The 17,916-nt window shown below is 36.7% G+C and overlaps 1 protein-coding gene across 1 annotated transcript in view; it reads left to right on the top strand.

Moving 5' to 3' along the window:
- TNNI3K (TNNI3 interacting kinase) overlaps positions 1–17,916 on the top strand; it is a 286,650-nt gene that overhangs the window by 188,648 nt on the left and 80,086 nt on the right. Inside the window, exons 20-21 of the mRNA XM_061186445.1 lie at positions 1,222–1,354; positions 14,330–14,439. Of these exons, the coding sequence (XP_061042428.1) occupies positions 1,222–1,354; positions 14,330–14,439 (243 nt within the window). The remainder of the gene's footprint in view (positions 1–1,221; positions 1,355–14,329; positions 14,440–17,916) is intronic.

The raw sequence follows: 17,916 nt of genomic DNA, 5'->3' as shown, positions 1-17,916 counted from the left end.
TCGTGTGGAAGAATTGCATATAAGCACCATAATCGAAATAAAGATATTCTTGGAAAGCTGCAATTATACATGACTTCAAAATAATGTAGACACTTCAAAAGAATTATCAGCAGGCAGCACTACACACAGAATTTCACTAGGAGTAATAAAAGAATAACAGTTTCTTTCAGTGGAAATACAAAGAAAGCAGGTATTTGGCAAAATCCATTGATACGGCTATGAAGCCATGGGGTTTTAGAGCTGGAAGGGCCTACCTCTTCAGTCTTGCCCTTGAGGAATCTGAGGTCCAGGAAGCATGGGAGACTTTCCCAGAACTGCCCAAATAGTCTGCAGTAGAGCCAGAACTAGAATTTGCATCTCCTAACTCAAAATCTAGTGCTCTTTTTCCTAAACCACAAATAAACCAAATTTATGCACTTGTATCCCAGAACGGAAACTTATATTTAAAAATGAAAAATACATAACTGCAAGTAAAAAGGGTGTAAATGATGCCGTGAAAACATGAGGGTAGACCTTTGTACAGGGAAACTTGTAACGTTTTATGGGCTCGCTTTCTGGAATATTGCGCAAACAGCATTCAGAAATAACACCGCTGGGCAAACAGAGGAGATGTGACAGACCTGATCCTGCCAGTGAGAAATCTGCTTCACATGAATATTCTGGGCACTCCCCTCAGGCCGTTTCTCTCCTCAGTCATCAGGGCACTATTTATGGGTCTAATTTAGTGACTTCCTAAACTACAACCTGAAGCTCTAAAGGAGGGAAGCTTCCTCCCACAGTGCGTGACTCACCCTCAGGGAGGCATAGAGTTCTTGGATGAACCCATGGGTGGCTATTCAGAAGCTTGTAAGGCTTCCAGGGGAAAGATGCTCAGAGATACACAAAAAAATGCTGCTGCCGTGATCGTCATTTTATAAGAGGCAGTGTTACTTGGTGATTAATATTGTTGCAATATTTTGGGAAGAATTATGGATTTCATGATCTTCCAATGATAAAAGAAAATGCCCTTTAAAAAACTAAACAGCAGCAGTAAACACACTGTTTTTGTATGAACGGGCCAGTTTATCGCACACACTGAGGGCAGTATTGATGTTATTTTAAGTTTATATTTTTGAGAACTTTGAGAGAACACTTAACAAATCCTCACTAAGAAGAATACTGTTCTACAGTAGAAGAACTAAGCACTTGGTAAATGACTTGTGGATGTTTCTTGACCCACAGAACCTCCGCTGGATGGCTCCTGAGGTGTTCACACAGTGTACACGCTACACCATCAAAGCTGACGTCTTCAGCTATGCTCTGTGTCTGTGGGAACTTCTCACCGGCGAAATTCCATTCGCTCATCTCAAGCCAGGTAAGCCATGCCTCAGTTAAAGTTTCCCTGAGGGAATTCCCTGGCAGTCCAGTGGTTAGGAGTTTGTGCTTTCACTGCCAAGGGCGTGGGTTCAATCCCTAGTCGGGGAACTAAGATCCCGCAAGACGTGGGGTGTGGCAAAAAAAAAAAGTTTCTCTGATTTCCAGAGTTCTGTGCATTTTCACAAATTCAAGAAACATTTTTTTCCCCAAAATGACTATTCTTGGTGGGTTGGCAAGGTGAGAGGTAAGGAAACGGTCTCAAATTGTTTAAAGGTGTGGCCCAATCCAGAAATCTTAATGGCCTATAACTATGTGGTTTTAGACACAGGCACACAGAAGTGTAGGTATATTTTATTATTGAAGTTTAGGGCTTTGATATATCTGTTGTTAATAAAACAAGCAAATGATAATGGCCATGTGGAATGTGGGTACAAATAATGTGAACAATGCAGTATTTACTTTTTGAGATGAGATTTAGAAGTGCCTTTCTGATGTGCATATAAGAGTGAGCTGAAAGTAGCAACACATAAAAATAACCTATCAGGACTGCTTTCTGCCTGTCTCACATTATACAAAAGAGAATTGGTTTTTCTAATTTTGTATTACATATATAGATGCATTCTAAAAATGGGACTTCGTGAGTGAGCCTATAATTTTGTTGCTGATAATGTACATTATACTCTGTGTACATGTAGAAGGTAGAAGTAGGGAATCTAATCACAGGAAAAAATGTACAAATATTTGAGGTAAATTTTATTTGCATCTCTCTCTCCATTTTATTTGGGTTGCTCTTGTAGATACAACAGCACTGTCACTCTGTTTACTTACTTGTATCCACTGTGAGTCTAAAAACTCCTTGACTTTGCATCCCCAGAACTTACCATGCTTAAAAAGTTGTTTTCAAATTAAATCATAAATAAATTTTAAATGAATTATATTGTAAGCTTCTTAAGTGGCCACCCTATCACAATATATCAGACGGATCAAGTCAAAAGGGATGTTGGGGAAAGACATCTTACAAATGTGGATGCTCACAAGTTCAAAGTCTTAACCAGGATCACAATATTTATTAGTACTCATGTGCAGAGCAAAAGCCATAACTCATATTGTCTATTCAAGGCATTTTCCCCCTAATAACCATATGGTCTTTAATTACACTCTGCATAGTGTCTAACAAAGTACTTTTCACAAATTATATGCTCTTTATTTAATCGTCCTAACCTTTCTCTATATGCTTTCATGGTTTTAAATGATGAGATCTGGCCCTTATTATAGGGTGGATGAGAAGACTCTATTTTGAACTAGACCAAAATTGCTATTTGTAATGTCTTGCTCTGATCCGCTGCTATCTCTCTACCTCTTAGAATTTGCTTTCTGGTAAGACTTATGAGTATATGTTAAAAATCCACTGTAATTCTAGACACATTGTAGTATTTTCACAAGAGAGAGATATGTCTCCCTTCCTCTCACCTCCTGTGTCAATCCATTCACCTCTTCCTGTGGATTTTACATTCTAAGGACATCTTGGATTTATCTACTACTTACCGTCATCTACCACCATCCTAGCTCAAGCCACCATCTTCACCATTTAAACTATTGCAATTGTCATTTTTAAAAATCAGGTTTAACTTATATAGTATAAGTTGTAGTATCACTTATGTAGCAAAATTTACCATTTTAGACTAACATTTCAATGAGTTTTAACAAATATATACAGTTGTATAATCACAGCTACAATCATAATATAGAACATTTCCATCACTCCAAAAAGCTCCCCCATGCATCTTTGGAATGAATTCACCTTTCCCACCTCCAGCCCCTAGCAACCACTGATCTGATTTATGTCCCTACAGGTTTGCCTTTTCCAGAATGTCATATAAATGGAGTCATGTTAGTACATTTATTGGTAATTTATTCTTTTTCATTCCTGTGTAATATTCCATTGTGTTGATGTACCTCAATTTATTCATCCACTCACAAGTTGATGTTCATTTGAGTTATTCTCACTTTGGGGCAATTATGAATATAATTGCCAAAACCATTCAGGTTTTTGTGTGGATGTTTTCATTATTCTTGGATAAATACATAAGAGGTAATTACTAGATCTTATGGTAAGATTTTTTCCAAGGCATTTGTACCACTGACTTCCCACCAGCAGTGTATGAGGATTTCAGTTGATCCACATCCTTGCCAGCACTTTTTTATTGTCTATTTAAAATAAAATATTAACCATTTGAGTAGGTATATAATGGCAAATAATTGTGGTATTATTTTATATTTCTCTAATAACTAATAATGTTGATAATCTTTCTGTGTGTTTATCTGCTGCTCATATCTCTTTCTTTGGTGAAGTATTTGTTCAAATTATCTTATATACTAATGAGTTCTTAGATTCTAGGTAAAATCTTTCATCTGCTATGTGTTTTGCAAGTATTTTTCTCTAGTCTGTGATTTGCCTTGTCATATTCTTACCAATGCCTTTCAAAGAACAAAAGTTTTTAATTTCAATGAAGTTTACCATATCAAACTTTTAAATATTTTGTGCATCCTGTCTAAATTATTCTTGCCACACCCAAGATCACAAAGTTTTTCTCCTGTGTTTTCTCACAGGAATCTTGTAGGTTTAGATTTTATATTTATAAGATCTATTAGAGTTATTTTTTTAACAGTACAAGGTAAAAGTTGAGTTTGTTATCCTTTTTTTAATTTATTTGTTTGTTTTTTAATATGGATCCCAATTTTTCAGCATGATTTGTTTAAAAAACTTTCCTTTATCCATTAAGTTATTTTGGTGCTATTGTCAAAAATTAATTGACCACATATGTGTGGACTCTATTCTGTTCCATTGATATAAGTCTACCCTTATACCAATACTACAGTATATTGATAAGTTATAGTAAATCTCAAAATCATTTACTATGAATCCTCCAACTTTGCTCTTCTTTGTTAAAATTGCTTTTGCTATTATAGGGTTTTTGCTTTTCCATATAAATTTTAGAACCAGCTTATCTATTTCTACAAAAAAAAAAAAATCCTGTTGGAATTTTGATTGAAGTGCAGTGAATTTGTAGAGCAATTTGGGAAGAATTTACAACTTATGCATATTGAATCTTCCAACTGATAAACATAGTATGTCTCTCCCTTCATTTAGGTCTGATTTCTGTCATCAACGTGTTTGTAGTTTTCATCATAGAAACCTTACACATATATTTTTTAAAATTATTTCTACGAATTTTGTGTTTCTTGATGCTATTTTAAATGTTTTTTTTTAATTTCAATGTATAATGTGTTTTGCTAGTATAGAGACACGATTAATTTTTAAATAACAACCTAGTACCCTACAAATTTGCTAAATTAACTTATCAGTTCAAGTAGCTTTCTTGTACATTCTTTGGGATTTTGCACATAGGTGATTATGTTATGTATACATAAAGAAAATTTTATTTCTTTCTTTCAAATATGTGTGTATTTTAAATCTTTTTCTTGCTTTCTCACACAGGCAAGGACTTCTAGTACAATACTGAATAGAATTGGTGAGGTATATACCCGTATCTACATCTGAAGTTTTATCCACCACCACTCTAGTTCAAACTGCCATCTTTATCACTTTAACTACTGCAATAGCTCTTTGATCATTCTCCCTTTCCTCTTCTCTTCCTCTCCAATCTCTACACATCCACTAAAATGATATTTTAAAAACATAAACCTGATTATGTGACCATTGCTTAAAATCATCTATGGCTTCCCATGTTCTTAGGATTAAATCTCAAAATTCTTAATATGTCCTGCAACACTCTACATGATTCAGTATCTCTGACCTTGCTCATACCATTTCACTTTCTATGCTTCAGCCACTCCAAACCTTCTTTCCTTGCTTCCTTGAATGTGTTGCATTTCCTCTGGCCTCTGGGCTCTTTCACAAGCTCAGTTTCTTTGGTAAGTGCAATTAATGATGACTCCACAGAGATTACTGTGAGGATCAAATGAGATGATTTTGTGAACTTTGTAAATTGAAATCTCTCTGCAACTGTAAGATGAAAGATAAGGGCAAACTGTAATACAAGGTCGAGGCTTCCTATGATTCTCTGCTTGAGTGGAGTTCTCATTCTCCAGGGAGCCCATGTAAAAACTTCAAAGTCACCATTAATTTTTCTCTTTCCTTCTTTTCTTTCTTCTTTCCTCCTTTTTGTCTTTCTTCCCTTCCCTCCTTTCTTCCTTTTTTTTTCACTTGTTTTCTTACTTTCAATCCCACTTTCTAAATACCTTTCAAATCTGTCCACTTATCTTGCTCTCCACTGCTACTTCCTTATTTCACAAGTAGAATCCTGCACAGTATCTTAAATGATATCCTTGTCTCTAGTTTTGCTCACCATCTTTTTTTCACCAATTGCCATACTATAACTACATTTAGCTTTCTAAACACTCAAATTTGATTATCTGGCTCCCCTTACTTAAAGTTTTCAATGTGTTTCCTTTGTTCTTAAGATTAAAAAAATTTCATAAAACACTCTACAAAGCCCCCATGGTTATGCTTCATCTTTCCTCCCCAGGTCTACTGCCTGCCACTTGCAGCCTGTCCTCTATGTTCAGCCACAGGGAACTATTTCATTTCCCCAACAGGACACATTTCCTGTCACTTCCGTGTCTTTGCACACGTTAGTTGTTTGTCAGACACTCTCCTCCCCACTTTTCATCATACTAACTCCAATTTACTTTTAGGCCTTAGCTTAAATACTACTTCTTCCAAAAATATCTTCCTTAATTCTTCAATATTCAGTTAAGTGCAGCGTCCTTGCAATTTTCTCTACTTTGTTACCCTTTGCTAATTATAAAATGAATAGTTCAAAAAGATAAAGATTCCCTCTCTCATGGGCCCTCAGGAATATTTACTCTTTTTGGAGGGAGAATATTATATAATAAAACAGTTAAATATCTTGCCTAAGAATAACTTGAATCCAATATCTCAGATATTGGAATTTATAGTACTTTATTGGCAAAAGAGTTTGTTCATGATAGACACTGAATTTTTTAAAGTTGGACAGTTACCATGCATCAGGAACTGAGGCTGTTAATATCATCACAGTGGTTAGGCAGTCTAGCAAATGTTCAGCAATAAATTATGTGAAGGATCAGATTCAATATAAGCTACATATTAGCCATTTACAATGAGCAACAAATCCATGACTACAGTGTGGGACAGGATTATCAATTATGGGAGTAGCAACATTACACGTGGCTTATCCTCCTAGATTTAACAGAATCCTATCTCCTGGGTGAAATATATAAATAGAATGCAAATAGTAGCATTGACTCCTATGCAAGTGATGAGTATGCCTTCAGAAGAACTTGAAGTTAGGGTCTCTTTTACATAGTATATGTTCAAATTAACCTGATAATCTCAGGTTTCAAAAAAACTGTAAAAGCCATTACATTCACCATCCCAAGGGTCACAAGATCAAATGCCTACAGGATCAGGGGAAGCAAGAAAATACTTGATGCAGGATAATGTGATGAACAGGAGATCACATGCTCTGACTCAAGGGGACAGCGGCTACCCAGCTCCAGCCAAACAGTGCCATGAAGGAAGTATAGGATGCTTGCTCACTGTTGCCATATCAACTAATTTCTGTGTGTTTGTTCAGAAATTGAAAGATTTTTAAATGTTGGCAATTAACTCAATTTTTAAGAAAATATTTTTCAGGCTAAAGAGACTTGGCATAAGTGTAAGAGCATGAGTCTTGCAAGCTTACTCCAACTGCTTAACCAAGCTATACTTCAGTACCTCAGTGTCTTTATTTTTTAAACAGGGATACTAGTAGGACCTGCCTCAAAGGTTTGGAATGATGTCTGGCAACAGTAAGCACTCAATAAATATTAGCTATTATTATTATATTAAGCCATCCACATTTCTGGCCAGGAACTGTGCGAGAGTAAGAGGAAAACAAAGAGGAAAAGGGCATTCCCTTGTAGTGCAGAGACGGCATGAGAAAAGTACAGTCAGCGGAGTAAATCCCAGCTACAGGGAAACACGGAGTGCAACAGCTGCTCCTTCGAGGGCTCTCCTGCCCAGACTGGTGGTGGGAAAGGAAATCAGGGAAGGATTCTTAGAGCAGATGATACCTGAACTGCATCTTTAAAAGATGAGTACTATTTAACTGGTAAATAGTGGGGAGATGGTGAAGGTGTCCTGGCAGAAAGCAGCCTGAGCAAGGTGCGGAGGCATGAGAGATTCACAAATCTTTCAGTAGGGATGAATCAGAGAATACAAGGGAATCAGAAGCAAGATACATGCTGTAAATGTAAAGCTAGAGCTACATGATGAAGGGCCTTCTGTGTCAACAATGGAAGTCACTGCAGAATTTTAAGCAGGGCAATAGTACAACTCTATTATCTTAGAACGCTCCCTCTTGCTACAAAGCAAAGGCTGCATTGGAGAAGTGTGAAACAGAGGCAAGGAAACCAGGTAATCTAGAAGGGAATGTATAAAATCTTAACTGAGGTAGTGAAAAGAAAGGAGAGGCTGGTTTTGAGAGATTTTAACAGGACTTGTGGACATATTGAGGTGGAAGCACGAGGGAGAGGGAGGAGTCCAGGACGACTTCCAGGCTTCTGGCTTAGCCAGCAGGAAGATGATGGATGCAGGAAGAGAGCAGATCTCTGACAGAAATGATGAGATTAGGAGGAGAAGGAGCCAAGCTATGAAGTCAAGCAGAGAGAGAAGAACCAGGCAAGATGAAAAAGGAGTTGGTATGACCTGGCAAACAAGACCTGTCCTGGATACATTTTAAAAAAAGAAACCAACACCTGCTTCCCATATTTTATTTCTCTCCTGGGCCTGTCTCCTTTGGTACATCATGAAAAACTAAAGAAGAAATCTAGGATGAATTAATCCATCAGTCTATATTTTATCTAATCCCATTCCCTTATTACCAGGTACCCAATTGTGTGGATCACTTTCAGATTATAGTTTGGAGCCAAAGAAGAGAGCCGATTATTTTCCTTTTGTTTTCATGTGTGGTGCCATCTGGTTCACAAGGAGACTCAACTCGGTGTCCTGGGTTTCCTTAATGCCAGACTCTAAGTCTGGGACATGGCAGCAAATTAAGAACATCTGCTGATTGAGTCTAGCCAGATTCTGGTGAAACTTCATATTGAGGCTTTACCTCAGAGTTGCAAACTGCAGTCCAGTAGCCAAATATGGCTTGCAGACTTTTTGTGTGTCACATGTGGTTTTAAAAAATATGAATTAATGTAATTTAGAGACCCAGTTATGTCACAGGTCTCATATATTTATAGCCATTTGCATTTGCTACACCTGCTTAATATTAGATGATTATGTTCTGCTCATATATGATTAGGATCCTAAAGCATCTTAAATATAATACCCTCAAAGGGCATAAGCACATTGATGATGTGGACCGTGCTTTGACAGGTGATAGGAAAATAAGAGTGAACTAAAGTTCTGAAATCCTGTTTGCTATGCTAACATCTTTATCAGTTTATCACTGAGAAGAGTAATGCCAGCCAGTCACTACACAGATCACTGGAAAGATCAAATCAGTCCAATGGATGGTGATATTTCTATGAATATAGCTGATATTAACATGCCAATACTTCATTACACTGACAAAGATTGCAATGAGAACAGACAATGGTGCAAATTAATCTATTCTTCTGACAGTCTGTAATGAGAATGGGATGTGGTTTAAAAAATTAAGCCATTCTTAGTACAATCTCAAGATTGCAATCTCATGGTCTCTCTCAGATGCTGTATGCTCTGGTGATACATCATTGAAAAGTGTCAGTTTAACAAAGAATGTGTCTTAGCTCTTGCTGGGATGGTAGAATGCATTTGCTTTGTCTCACCACAGCCCTGCCCATTAAAAACTATGAAGTAGAATCAATTGTATTTTTTAGAACACACATACACACAAACTAGAAAAAAAATTCTGGCCATTTTATCTTAGTCAAAACTTACAAACAAAATATTGTACTTCATTGCTCTCTTTTTTACTTTTATAAAACCTAAGAGAGGAAGCGATAAGTTACTTTAGGAATTCAGAACCTAGTACCAATTTATCCATAAGCAATACAAAGCTAATCAAGTTCATCATGGAGAGCTGCATAGTCATCCTCTCCATAATGGCCATGTTGCGTTATAAACTGGGACTGATGACAGATGAGGTGGGTTTTAGCCTTGTGATTTGCAGTAACTCAATGCAATGTTTCACTTGGTATTCATACTCAAAGAAACCTCAAAAAGAACTAAGATTTCTCATCTAAACAGATTAGAAAATATACAATACTATTTTTGATATCTAGTTCTCTAGATAGTTCAGACTAAAAGGAATCAGTAAGAGCCTTAGATCTGTAGATAATAATTAAAGCAACCATAACAGCTGACATTTGTTGAGAGCCAACAATGCAACAGATGCTCTATGAAGACTCTCTTTTAATTCCACCGATAAGCCATGGATCAGGTTCTATTAGGATAAGATGTATGCTCAACATCATATGCTGGTAAGAGGTGTAGTCGAGACTTAAATTCATGGCTTCTTGTCCCCAAAGCCCACACTTGTCACCATTACAGTGTGCCCTCACTGCTTCATCTTACATTTAGAGAAATTAATACTCACAGAGGCAAATTGGCTTAATTAGGATCTCCTAGAGAGCTAAAAGCAAAGACAGACTGAAAATTAGGCCTCCAGATATGCTAGTTAAGGGCATTTCTTAATATTTATACTGCTTCAGTTTGTTGAAGCCTCCTCCCAAAATGTTTTGAACAAAAGATAATATTATGGACTAAATATACCACCAGATCTCAATAATTTATCTAAGTATGTTTTAATTTCACATTAAACTAAACATTATATTCATTCTACAGTGTTTCTTGATAGCTATGCATTATGTTCTGTCCTAAAATCATAATAATGGGCAATATATTAATTGGCATTAATCCATCATCTTCATTCATTTGTACGATAAATGTGTACTGCGTCCTGTATACCATGATCTATATTATTTCCAATGAAATCGTATTTTGAACTATCTCATTTATTGATTCATTCATTGCATATCTATTGAATGCCTACTAATTGCCAGTCATTGTGCTAAGCACAGGAGACACAATGCTGAAAAGACACAGTCCCTGACCTCAAGGAGCTTGTGATCTATTTGCAGAGACAAGCAAGTAAATAGGCAATTAAGTTTAATATAATACATACTATTGTAGTACAGAGTGCTATGGGAGTCCATAGGAGGGGCATCCAGAGAGAATTCATCTAAGCTAAGACCTAAATGACAGTAGATGTAATGCAGAGAAAGAGGGTAGGGAAAAAGGAATTACAGGGGAAAAAGAATCATATTTCACAACTTATGATTGAACCATTAAATCAGTGAAATATACAGTAATTCATTTCTTTATTATTATTCATCCATTTACCAATTTCTTTGGAAAAGCATAACAAACACTTCATTTTTTTCTGCCTATTATCACTCACATAGAATGTTCAATACATTTTGAAAAAATGAATGAAAGTTAACACATGTTGTATTGAATGCTTGTTCTGTTACTGGCCTCTTTTGAGAGACAACACTCACAATCTCCTTTCATTTCTTTTCTTGATAACGAAGAACTTGAATCCACAAATCAACACCATGGTTATGCAGACCCTTGAGGTTGACTCACAAATTTGTGTTTAATTTGTCTCATTCAGGATAATGGGAGCTATGCTCTAGAATTGTGCTGTCCAATATGGAAGCCACTAGACACACATGATTATTTAAATTTAAATTTATATTAATAGAAATTAAGTAAGATTAAAAATTCAGTTTCTCAATCACACTAGCCACATTTTAAGTGCTTAATAGCCATATGCGACAATATTGAACAAGAGAGAAGGACACTTTCATCACTGCAGAAAGTTCTATTAGACAGTCCTACTCTAGAATCTAGATTATAAATTTGCCAAACTATTGATAACTATCTTAGAGTAGTACTGAAGAAATAATAGGCACTGAATATTAAGTTATTGATATATCCTTATTTTCTCTTAATAGCAAAGTTTCAGTCATGAACGTGGAAACCAATGTTTACATAAATCATTTCACATATTTTATGTAGCAATCAAGGTAAAAATTTGATTAATGGGTGACAGTCTCTTTCCTGAATCTGGAATACCAGAAAAGTTCCCAGCTGCTAGTGTAGCATGGCCACTTAGGCAAGACTGACAAAGCAATCTCAAAGTGACAAATTTCAATTCCATGACCCTTCACGTTGCATTGCCCACTTTCTGGCAGAGGTGCTAATGAGTAGTACCACTGCCAAGAGTGCATAAAGCAAAAGGGAGAAGGAGATGCATCGACCTTGCAGAATCTACTTTGAATAATGAAGAATTAAATATTGTTCGTCTTAAACTGATTTTTCAGACACAGTGCCAAGAAGCAAACAAGTAACTTTATATACTTGATATCACAGTCTAAGAGTTTCAGAGGAGACGTTTGGCACCTGCAAAACGCCTATTAGGATATGTATAATTAGTTTAAATGTGTTCACTACACCGGTTTATGTGCTTATAGCTGTACCAGCTCAACAATATCCAACTGATCATAAGGTGAAAAAGTAGAGTTAGAAGATCAATGATCATTAAGCATCAGTTTATTTGTTTGCTTATTTATGTACCTCATTCCAAAAAGAATTAAAAATAGTCAAGAGTAGCTACTGGAAGGAACCTAAAAAGCCTAGTTTTTTGTGACACAAAAAACATATTTTGTGAGTCATGTTAAGTTTGCTAAATATGTTTTGAGCAGTCTTTTGTTTCTTTGTTTTCTTAGTGTCAGCAACTGTACTTGATAGTGGCCAGAAATGGTTGGAAAATGTGATAATGCAAATATGTTACAAAGGGCATTGAAGACAAAAGCAGGAATGAAATTCCTGACTCTGCCCTCAGCCTGGAACCATTGTACAATTAGATGACTGTTGCAAGGAAATATTGAAATTCCAGGTGGGCAAAGGGCATGAACTTAATATTTTAAATACAAATAACTAATAAATATCTGGGAAAATATTAAGCCTCACTACTTATCAAAGAACAAAATATAAACAGCAACAAATGAGCTGATATATTTACCTCTCATATTAGCAAAATCTTTTATAAAATGAGAAAACCCAATTCTGATTCAGGTATAATGACAACCCTCTCATATACTTGTTATTGAGAGTATAAATTATTACAACTGTTTAGGAAAAGCATTCATCAGTATGTATCAAAAGTCTTTAAAGTGGTTGTGCCCTTTGACATATTAACTCACTCCTCAAAATACCATAAATGATCGGTGAAATTGGGAAAGTCATATTAAAAAACATATTCTTTGAAGTGTTTACACCCAAATTTGAACAACCTGAAATTGAGAAATAAGTAAATCACACTAAATGCAGAGTCATTAAAAATATGTTAACATAGAATTTTAATAACATGAGAAAATGCTTATATTTAATTTAGGGGAAAAAGTATTACATAATTGTATATTGGCCATGAGCTCACTGATATGAAGAATATATAAGAAATGTTCAAAATATTTTAACAATTGCTTCCTCTGAATAATAGGATTTTATTCTTTCTAATTCTCCTAATTTTCTAAATTTCTATGAAAAACAAGTATTAATTTTACATTTGGCAAAATTATATAGTAATTCTGAATGATCCATAAAGCAAAATGTTAAGTTGCATTGCATATAATTTCACTACATCTGCTGGATGCAGATCTATAAACAGAATTTAGCTGGAGTAAACTTTGGTGGAAGAGAGATAATAGTTGTGGGTCACATCTCAAAAGTCATTAAGATATAGACAGTTGATTGTGACATCACAATCGAGAACACAGGCAGCAGTATCCTGGAACTTTAGCATCCCACGGGTGCAGAGCAATATTTCAGAGGAATAAAAGAGCTTCATATGTTGTTTACAAAGTACTTTCAATGTGAAATGGCTGAAGAGAGCATGAAATCTGAAAAAAGTTGTGCTAACTACTGGTTATATTAAAATTTTTATAAATTAAAAACTACTTATATACACCACACACACACACACAACACACACACACAACACACACATAACAATAGCACTTACCTTGCACGCATGGTTTAAAAAGATTGAAAGAACTTATGTATGTATCTACCATGATACTTGATACAAAATGTGTTCAATAAAAGTAGCTATAAGCTTGGTTTCCCAGGGAGTACAGAAATCACTGGTTGCAGAACAGAAAAATAATCAGCAATCAGGAATCCAAAAAGAAGTCCTGAGAATCACAACACAGTGATGTGGAGTTTGAGATGAGCAACATTCAGACATCCAAGCAGGTAGGCAACACTAGAGAGTTCAATCAATGAGCGCTATTAGCTAAAATGATGGACTTGGAGTATCTAACAAGAGTTTAGCAAATAGTAACTACTTTATAAATATTAAAAATTAAAATCCCAACAATCTTGTAACCAGTAACCAGAGTTAAACTTAAAAAATAATCTATTTTGCCCAAGTGATACTGGTGCTCTCAGGCATACAAAGTTCCGGGGCACCTTGTCTTGCTATGTGTAGTATAAGCTCTTTAGCCTGGGATTTATGCATTGTATAGGCTGGTCCAATCTTCCTTTCAGTCTTTACTTCCTAAAACACCATGTACATACCCTGTGCTGCTTGCTATTTGTCTGTTCCTTTGTTCCTATATAAATCCCCTCTGCTCACCATTTGTTGAATGAACAACCAAAGAAACGAACAATTATAAAGATAAACTTATGGTAGCATATTATCCACTATTTTGCTTAAGCATATAAAATAAAAACAGCATAGAGGCCTCTTTGAATCTCTGCTGATGTTGCACAGATTGATTTTTAATGATTTTTTTGTTGTCTGTTCATATGTTTCTTGAAATAAATATGTGATTTTCAAGACTGACGTGACCATTTGGTTTGCAGCGGCTGCCGCAGCAGACATGGCTTACCACCACATCAGACCTCCCATCGGCTATTCCATTCCCAAGCCCATATCATCTCTGCTGATGCGAGGGTGGAATGCATGTCCCGAAGTGAGTAATTTTTACTTCCTCTTAGAAAATGTGTTATGGTCAACATCTGTCACAAATAGTGTAGCTCCAAAGTCTACTTTCAGTGTGTATTTTAAGACTGTCAAGGCAGGAAGACTGATTTGCTTTCTGCTCTTTAGTCTCTAATTGCCTGAAGAAGTCTGAGTATCTCATATTTCTTTGCTGTTGCTCTCTGATTCTGAAATGTTTCTCACAACTGATTAGTAAGAGACCCTGGTATGACAGATGACTCAGTCTCGTCTCAGCTGCAATTTTATTAACTACGCCTGAACCACACTTAGTCACTTTTTTCAAGAAAGAAGTTTGGCACAAGATGGATTTGTGTGGGCTTTTCACCATGAGGCAGGCCTGCAGGCAGAGACCCCATGACCAGTGGTCTTCTTTGAGCCCTGGCTCAAGCAGGAGGCTAGCCCTGGTCCTAGTTCTTCTCTAACTATCTGAGTGGCTGTATGACAAAGTAGCTAAGAGCATAGATTTAGCATTTAAATGCAGCAATCAATATTAGGGAAGGAATAAGTAAAGTAGGATATGTAAACAGTGAAAAAAAGTTACTATGATCATAGATCTGAGAGAGTAGAGGGGAACAGTCATATAATCCCAGAATGAAATCCCAGATCATCTGTCTGCTGGAAAGGATTCTTCCGAAACGTACCAGATAGATTGGTGTCTACTTTGTTCTCACAGATTGACAAAGGAGGAGACTTCACAACTTCTCTCTTTTTTTTTAAAATTTTTTTTTAATTAATTAATTAATTTTTATTTTTGGCTGTGTTGGGTCTTCGCCTCTGTGCGAGGGCCCCCTCCAGTTGCGGCAAGCGGGAGCCACTCCCCATCGCGGTGCGCGGGCCCCTCACCACCGCGGCCCCCCCCTCACGCCGCGGAGCACAGGCTCCAGACGCGCAGGCTCAGCAGGTGTGGCTCACGGGCCCAGCCGCTCCGCGGCACGCGGGATCCTCCCAGGCCACGGCCCGAACCCGTGTCCCCCGCATTGGCAGGCAGACTCTCAACCACTGCGCCACCAGGGAAGCCCACAACCTCTCTCTTGATATCACAGTTTTACACAGTGTCTAAGAATCCCCCTGCCAGTATGTCTGATGTCTATTGAAATCCTTGTGTTTTGACGTCAGCCCGCATTGATTCTTTTGCTCTACGTGGAGGGAATTAGTTCACACTCTTCACACTGGAGATCCTCCTCATACGCAAAGGCCCAATAGCCCTTAATTGTCCGGTCCAAACCATCCTAGTTATTGTTGTCCTTTTCTTATATGACCTTGATTCTGATCCTTCCCAGACACTTTACCTCTCTTCAACAAGGGAGCAGATAAAGTACGCTGTTGGTATCTCACCAAAGGAGAAATAGAATAAACCTTAGTCCAGATGTTTGGAAGGAGAAAGCAAATTTCCCATTCTGTTTCTAAAGGCAAAACCAGACCAAGTCATCACCCAATCCTACAAGTATACACAAAAACTCTTATGAAGAAAAAGGAAGATAATTATGGAACATGGACTGAGTATCTCGGAAGAAATAACTTCTTCCTCTGACCACTTAATTCACCAGATTATATATTTATTTGTGTAGAATCTTCTCTCACTACCAGAATGTTAGCTCCATAAAAGCAGGGACTCTTGTGTTTGTTCATTTTGTTTTCTTTGCTGCTGTAACCTCCTTACCTAGAACTGTACCTAGTAGATGCTCAAAAATATATGTTGAGTAAATGAATGAATATCACTATTGCTTATCAATGCTTCCAATCCCCTTATCTGAAATACAAGGTTTAGAAAATTGTCTTGAAAATTACATGACTTAAAATAGTTTGGGAAAAGCTTTCTTTGTCTTTCAGTATGAATCTCAGGCATATTTTCTAGGAATAACTGTGTCACGCACCTAATCCAGAATTTCCTTCTCTCCTTGGGGTATGAACTATTCTAAAATATACCATAACAATCAAAGGGAATCCCTTTTGTTTTTATTAACTGACTCTTCATGATTATAGATAAGGGACGTGGAAGTTTTAATTTGGAATAAAAGCAAGTCATTGGCACTTCTAAAAGCATTTTTTAGGTAGGATGGGTACCAGAAGTAACAGTTTGGAAAATGAGAAAGAGAAACCAGAATAGAATCAAAGGAGAATGCTATTAAAGATTAAAAATAAAAATACTAAGAGGTCAAAAATTGAGTGCTTAGTAGAAAAGTCTTGTTGCTAAGCAGGGAAGTACAGGGCTCTGGGGATGAGGTTCTCCCAGAGGAGGATGGAGAGAAAGTATAGTAGGAAAGCTAAGTCTCTGACTGGCTGGCAATATTTGTGCTTGTCAGTCAGGTGACTCCCGGTTTGGCTGTGGTATCCATCTCAGCATTATAAATTTGAGCTGCTTCTGTATGTGACATGCCTAAGTCATCATTGCATTGCCCAGTAAGGTCTTCACCTAGTCAGTAAGCTAAGTACTGAGGAGAAAGGGAACAATGGGCTAGTTTTCACTCTTTCCTTAAATAATTATTTACTGAGTCTCTACTATATACAGCCCCAGGGATGGGTGAGGAGATTCAATGGAGATGTGCTCTTAATGGCGCTTAAGGTCTAGCGGTTATATGGAGATTAATAGAATAAACACATTACTGGTTTTATAGTTACAAGCCAAGATGAAGGAAACCAAGATTAGATGAGAATGAATGCTAAAGGAATACTAGCAAGTGGGGGACAAAGAGCTAGGTCAGGGAAGTCTTCCTGGAAGAGGTGATACTTGAGCTGAGATTATAAGCATAAATAGGAATTTGATGAATGAATGGGGTTGGTGAGAGAGAAAGAGTTCAAGGAAACAGAACATGGGCAAATTCATTGTGAGAAAAGACACAAGGGAGAGACTTAGTTATTGGAACATTGTAGCTACTGAGGGGCTATACCAGACCCTCATTTGAAACAAATTCATATTTAGATCTAAGACACTAACATCATGCTGCCTGGTCATTGTTTGCTAGGTTATCAACTTCACTTCTCATTCTTTGTTTTATGTCTGTCTTTGCTTCATTCCTTAAATTTGAAACACATTATTGTCTCCTGTGCATGTCTTCTTAGTCAAGACTCATAAAAATAGAAGAGGACAATGAAAACACTAGCCTATTAGAGATAGAGGGTGCTTGCTGGAAAACAGTGAGAAGTGGGAAAAAGTTCTGATAATTAGATGCAATCAGATTTTGGAAAGCTTTGGAAACCAGACTAGGGAATTTGGACATGAAATTAGACAATTATATTTTGTCTCTAAAGTAGTGAAAGATATGATAAAAGTAATTTTCTGGAAAGTTCATCAGAGTTTGGTATGAAGGATTTATTCACTTAAAGAATTGTATGTAGTTCCTGTGGTGAGGCAGGCACTGAATTATCTCATAGTGTGCACTGGAATAGCTAAGCATCGTTTCTTAGTGTAGGCTGTGTATTATATGCTCCACATTACCCTGGAATGTTT

Source organism: Eubalaena glacialis, chromosome 3, assembly GCF_028564815.1.
Source record: "Eubalaena glacialis isolate mEubGla1 chromosome 3, mEubGla1.1.hap2.+ XY, whole genome shotgun sequence".
Taxonomy (NCBI): Eukaryota; Metazoa; Chordata; class Mammalia; order Artiodactyla; family Balaenidae; genus Eubalaena; species Eubalaena glacialis.
The sequence above is the reverse complement of the archived record's forward strand: the minus strand, read 5'-3'. Positions and strand labels throughout refer to the sequence as shown.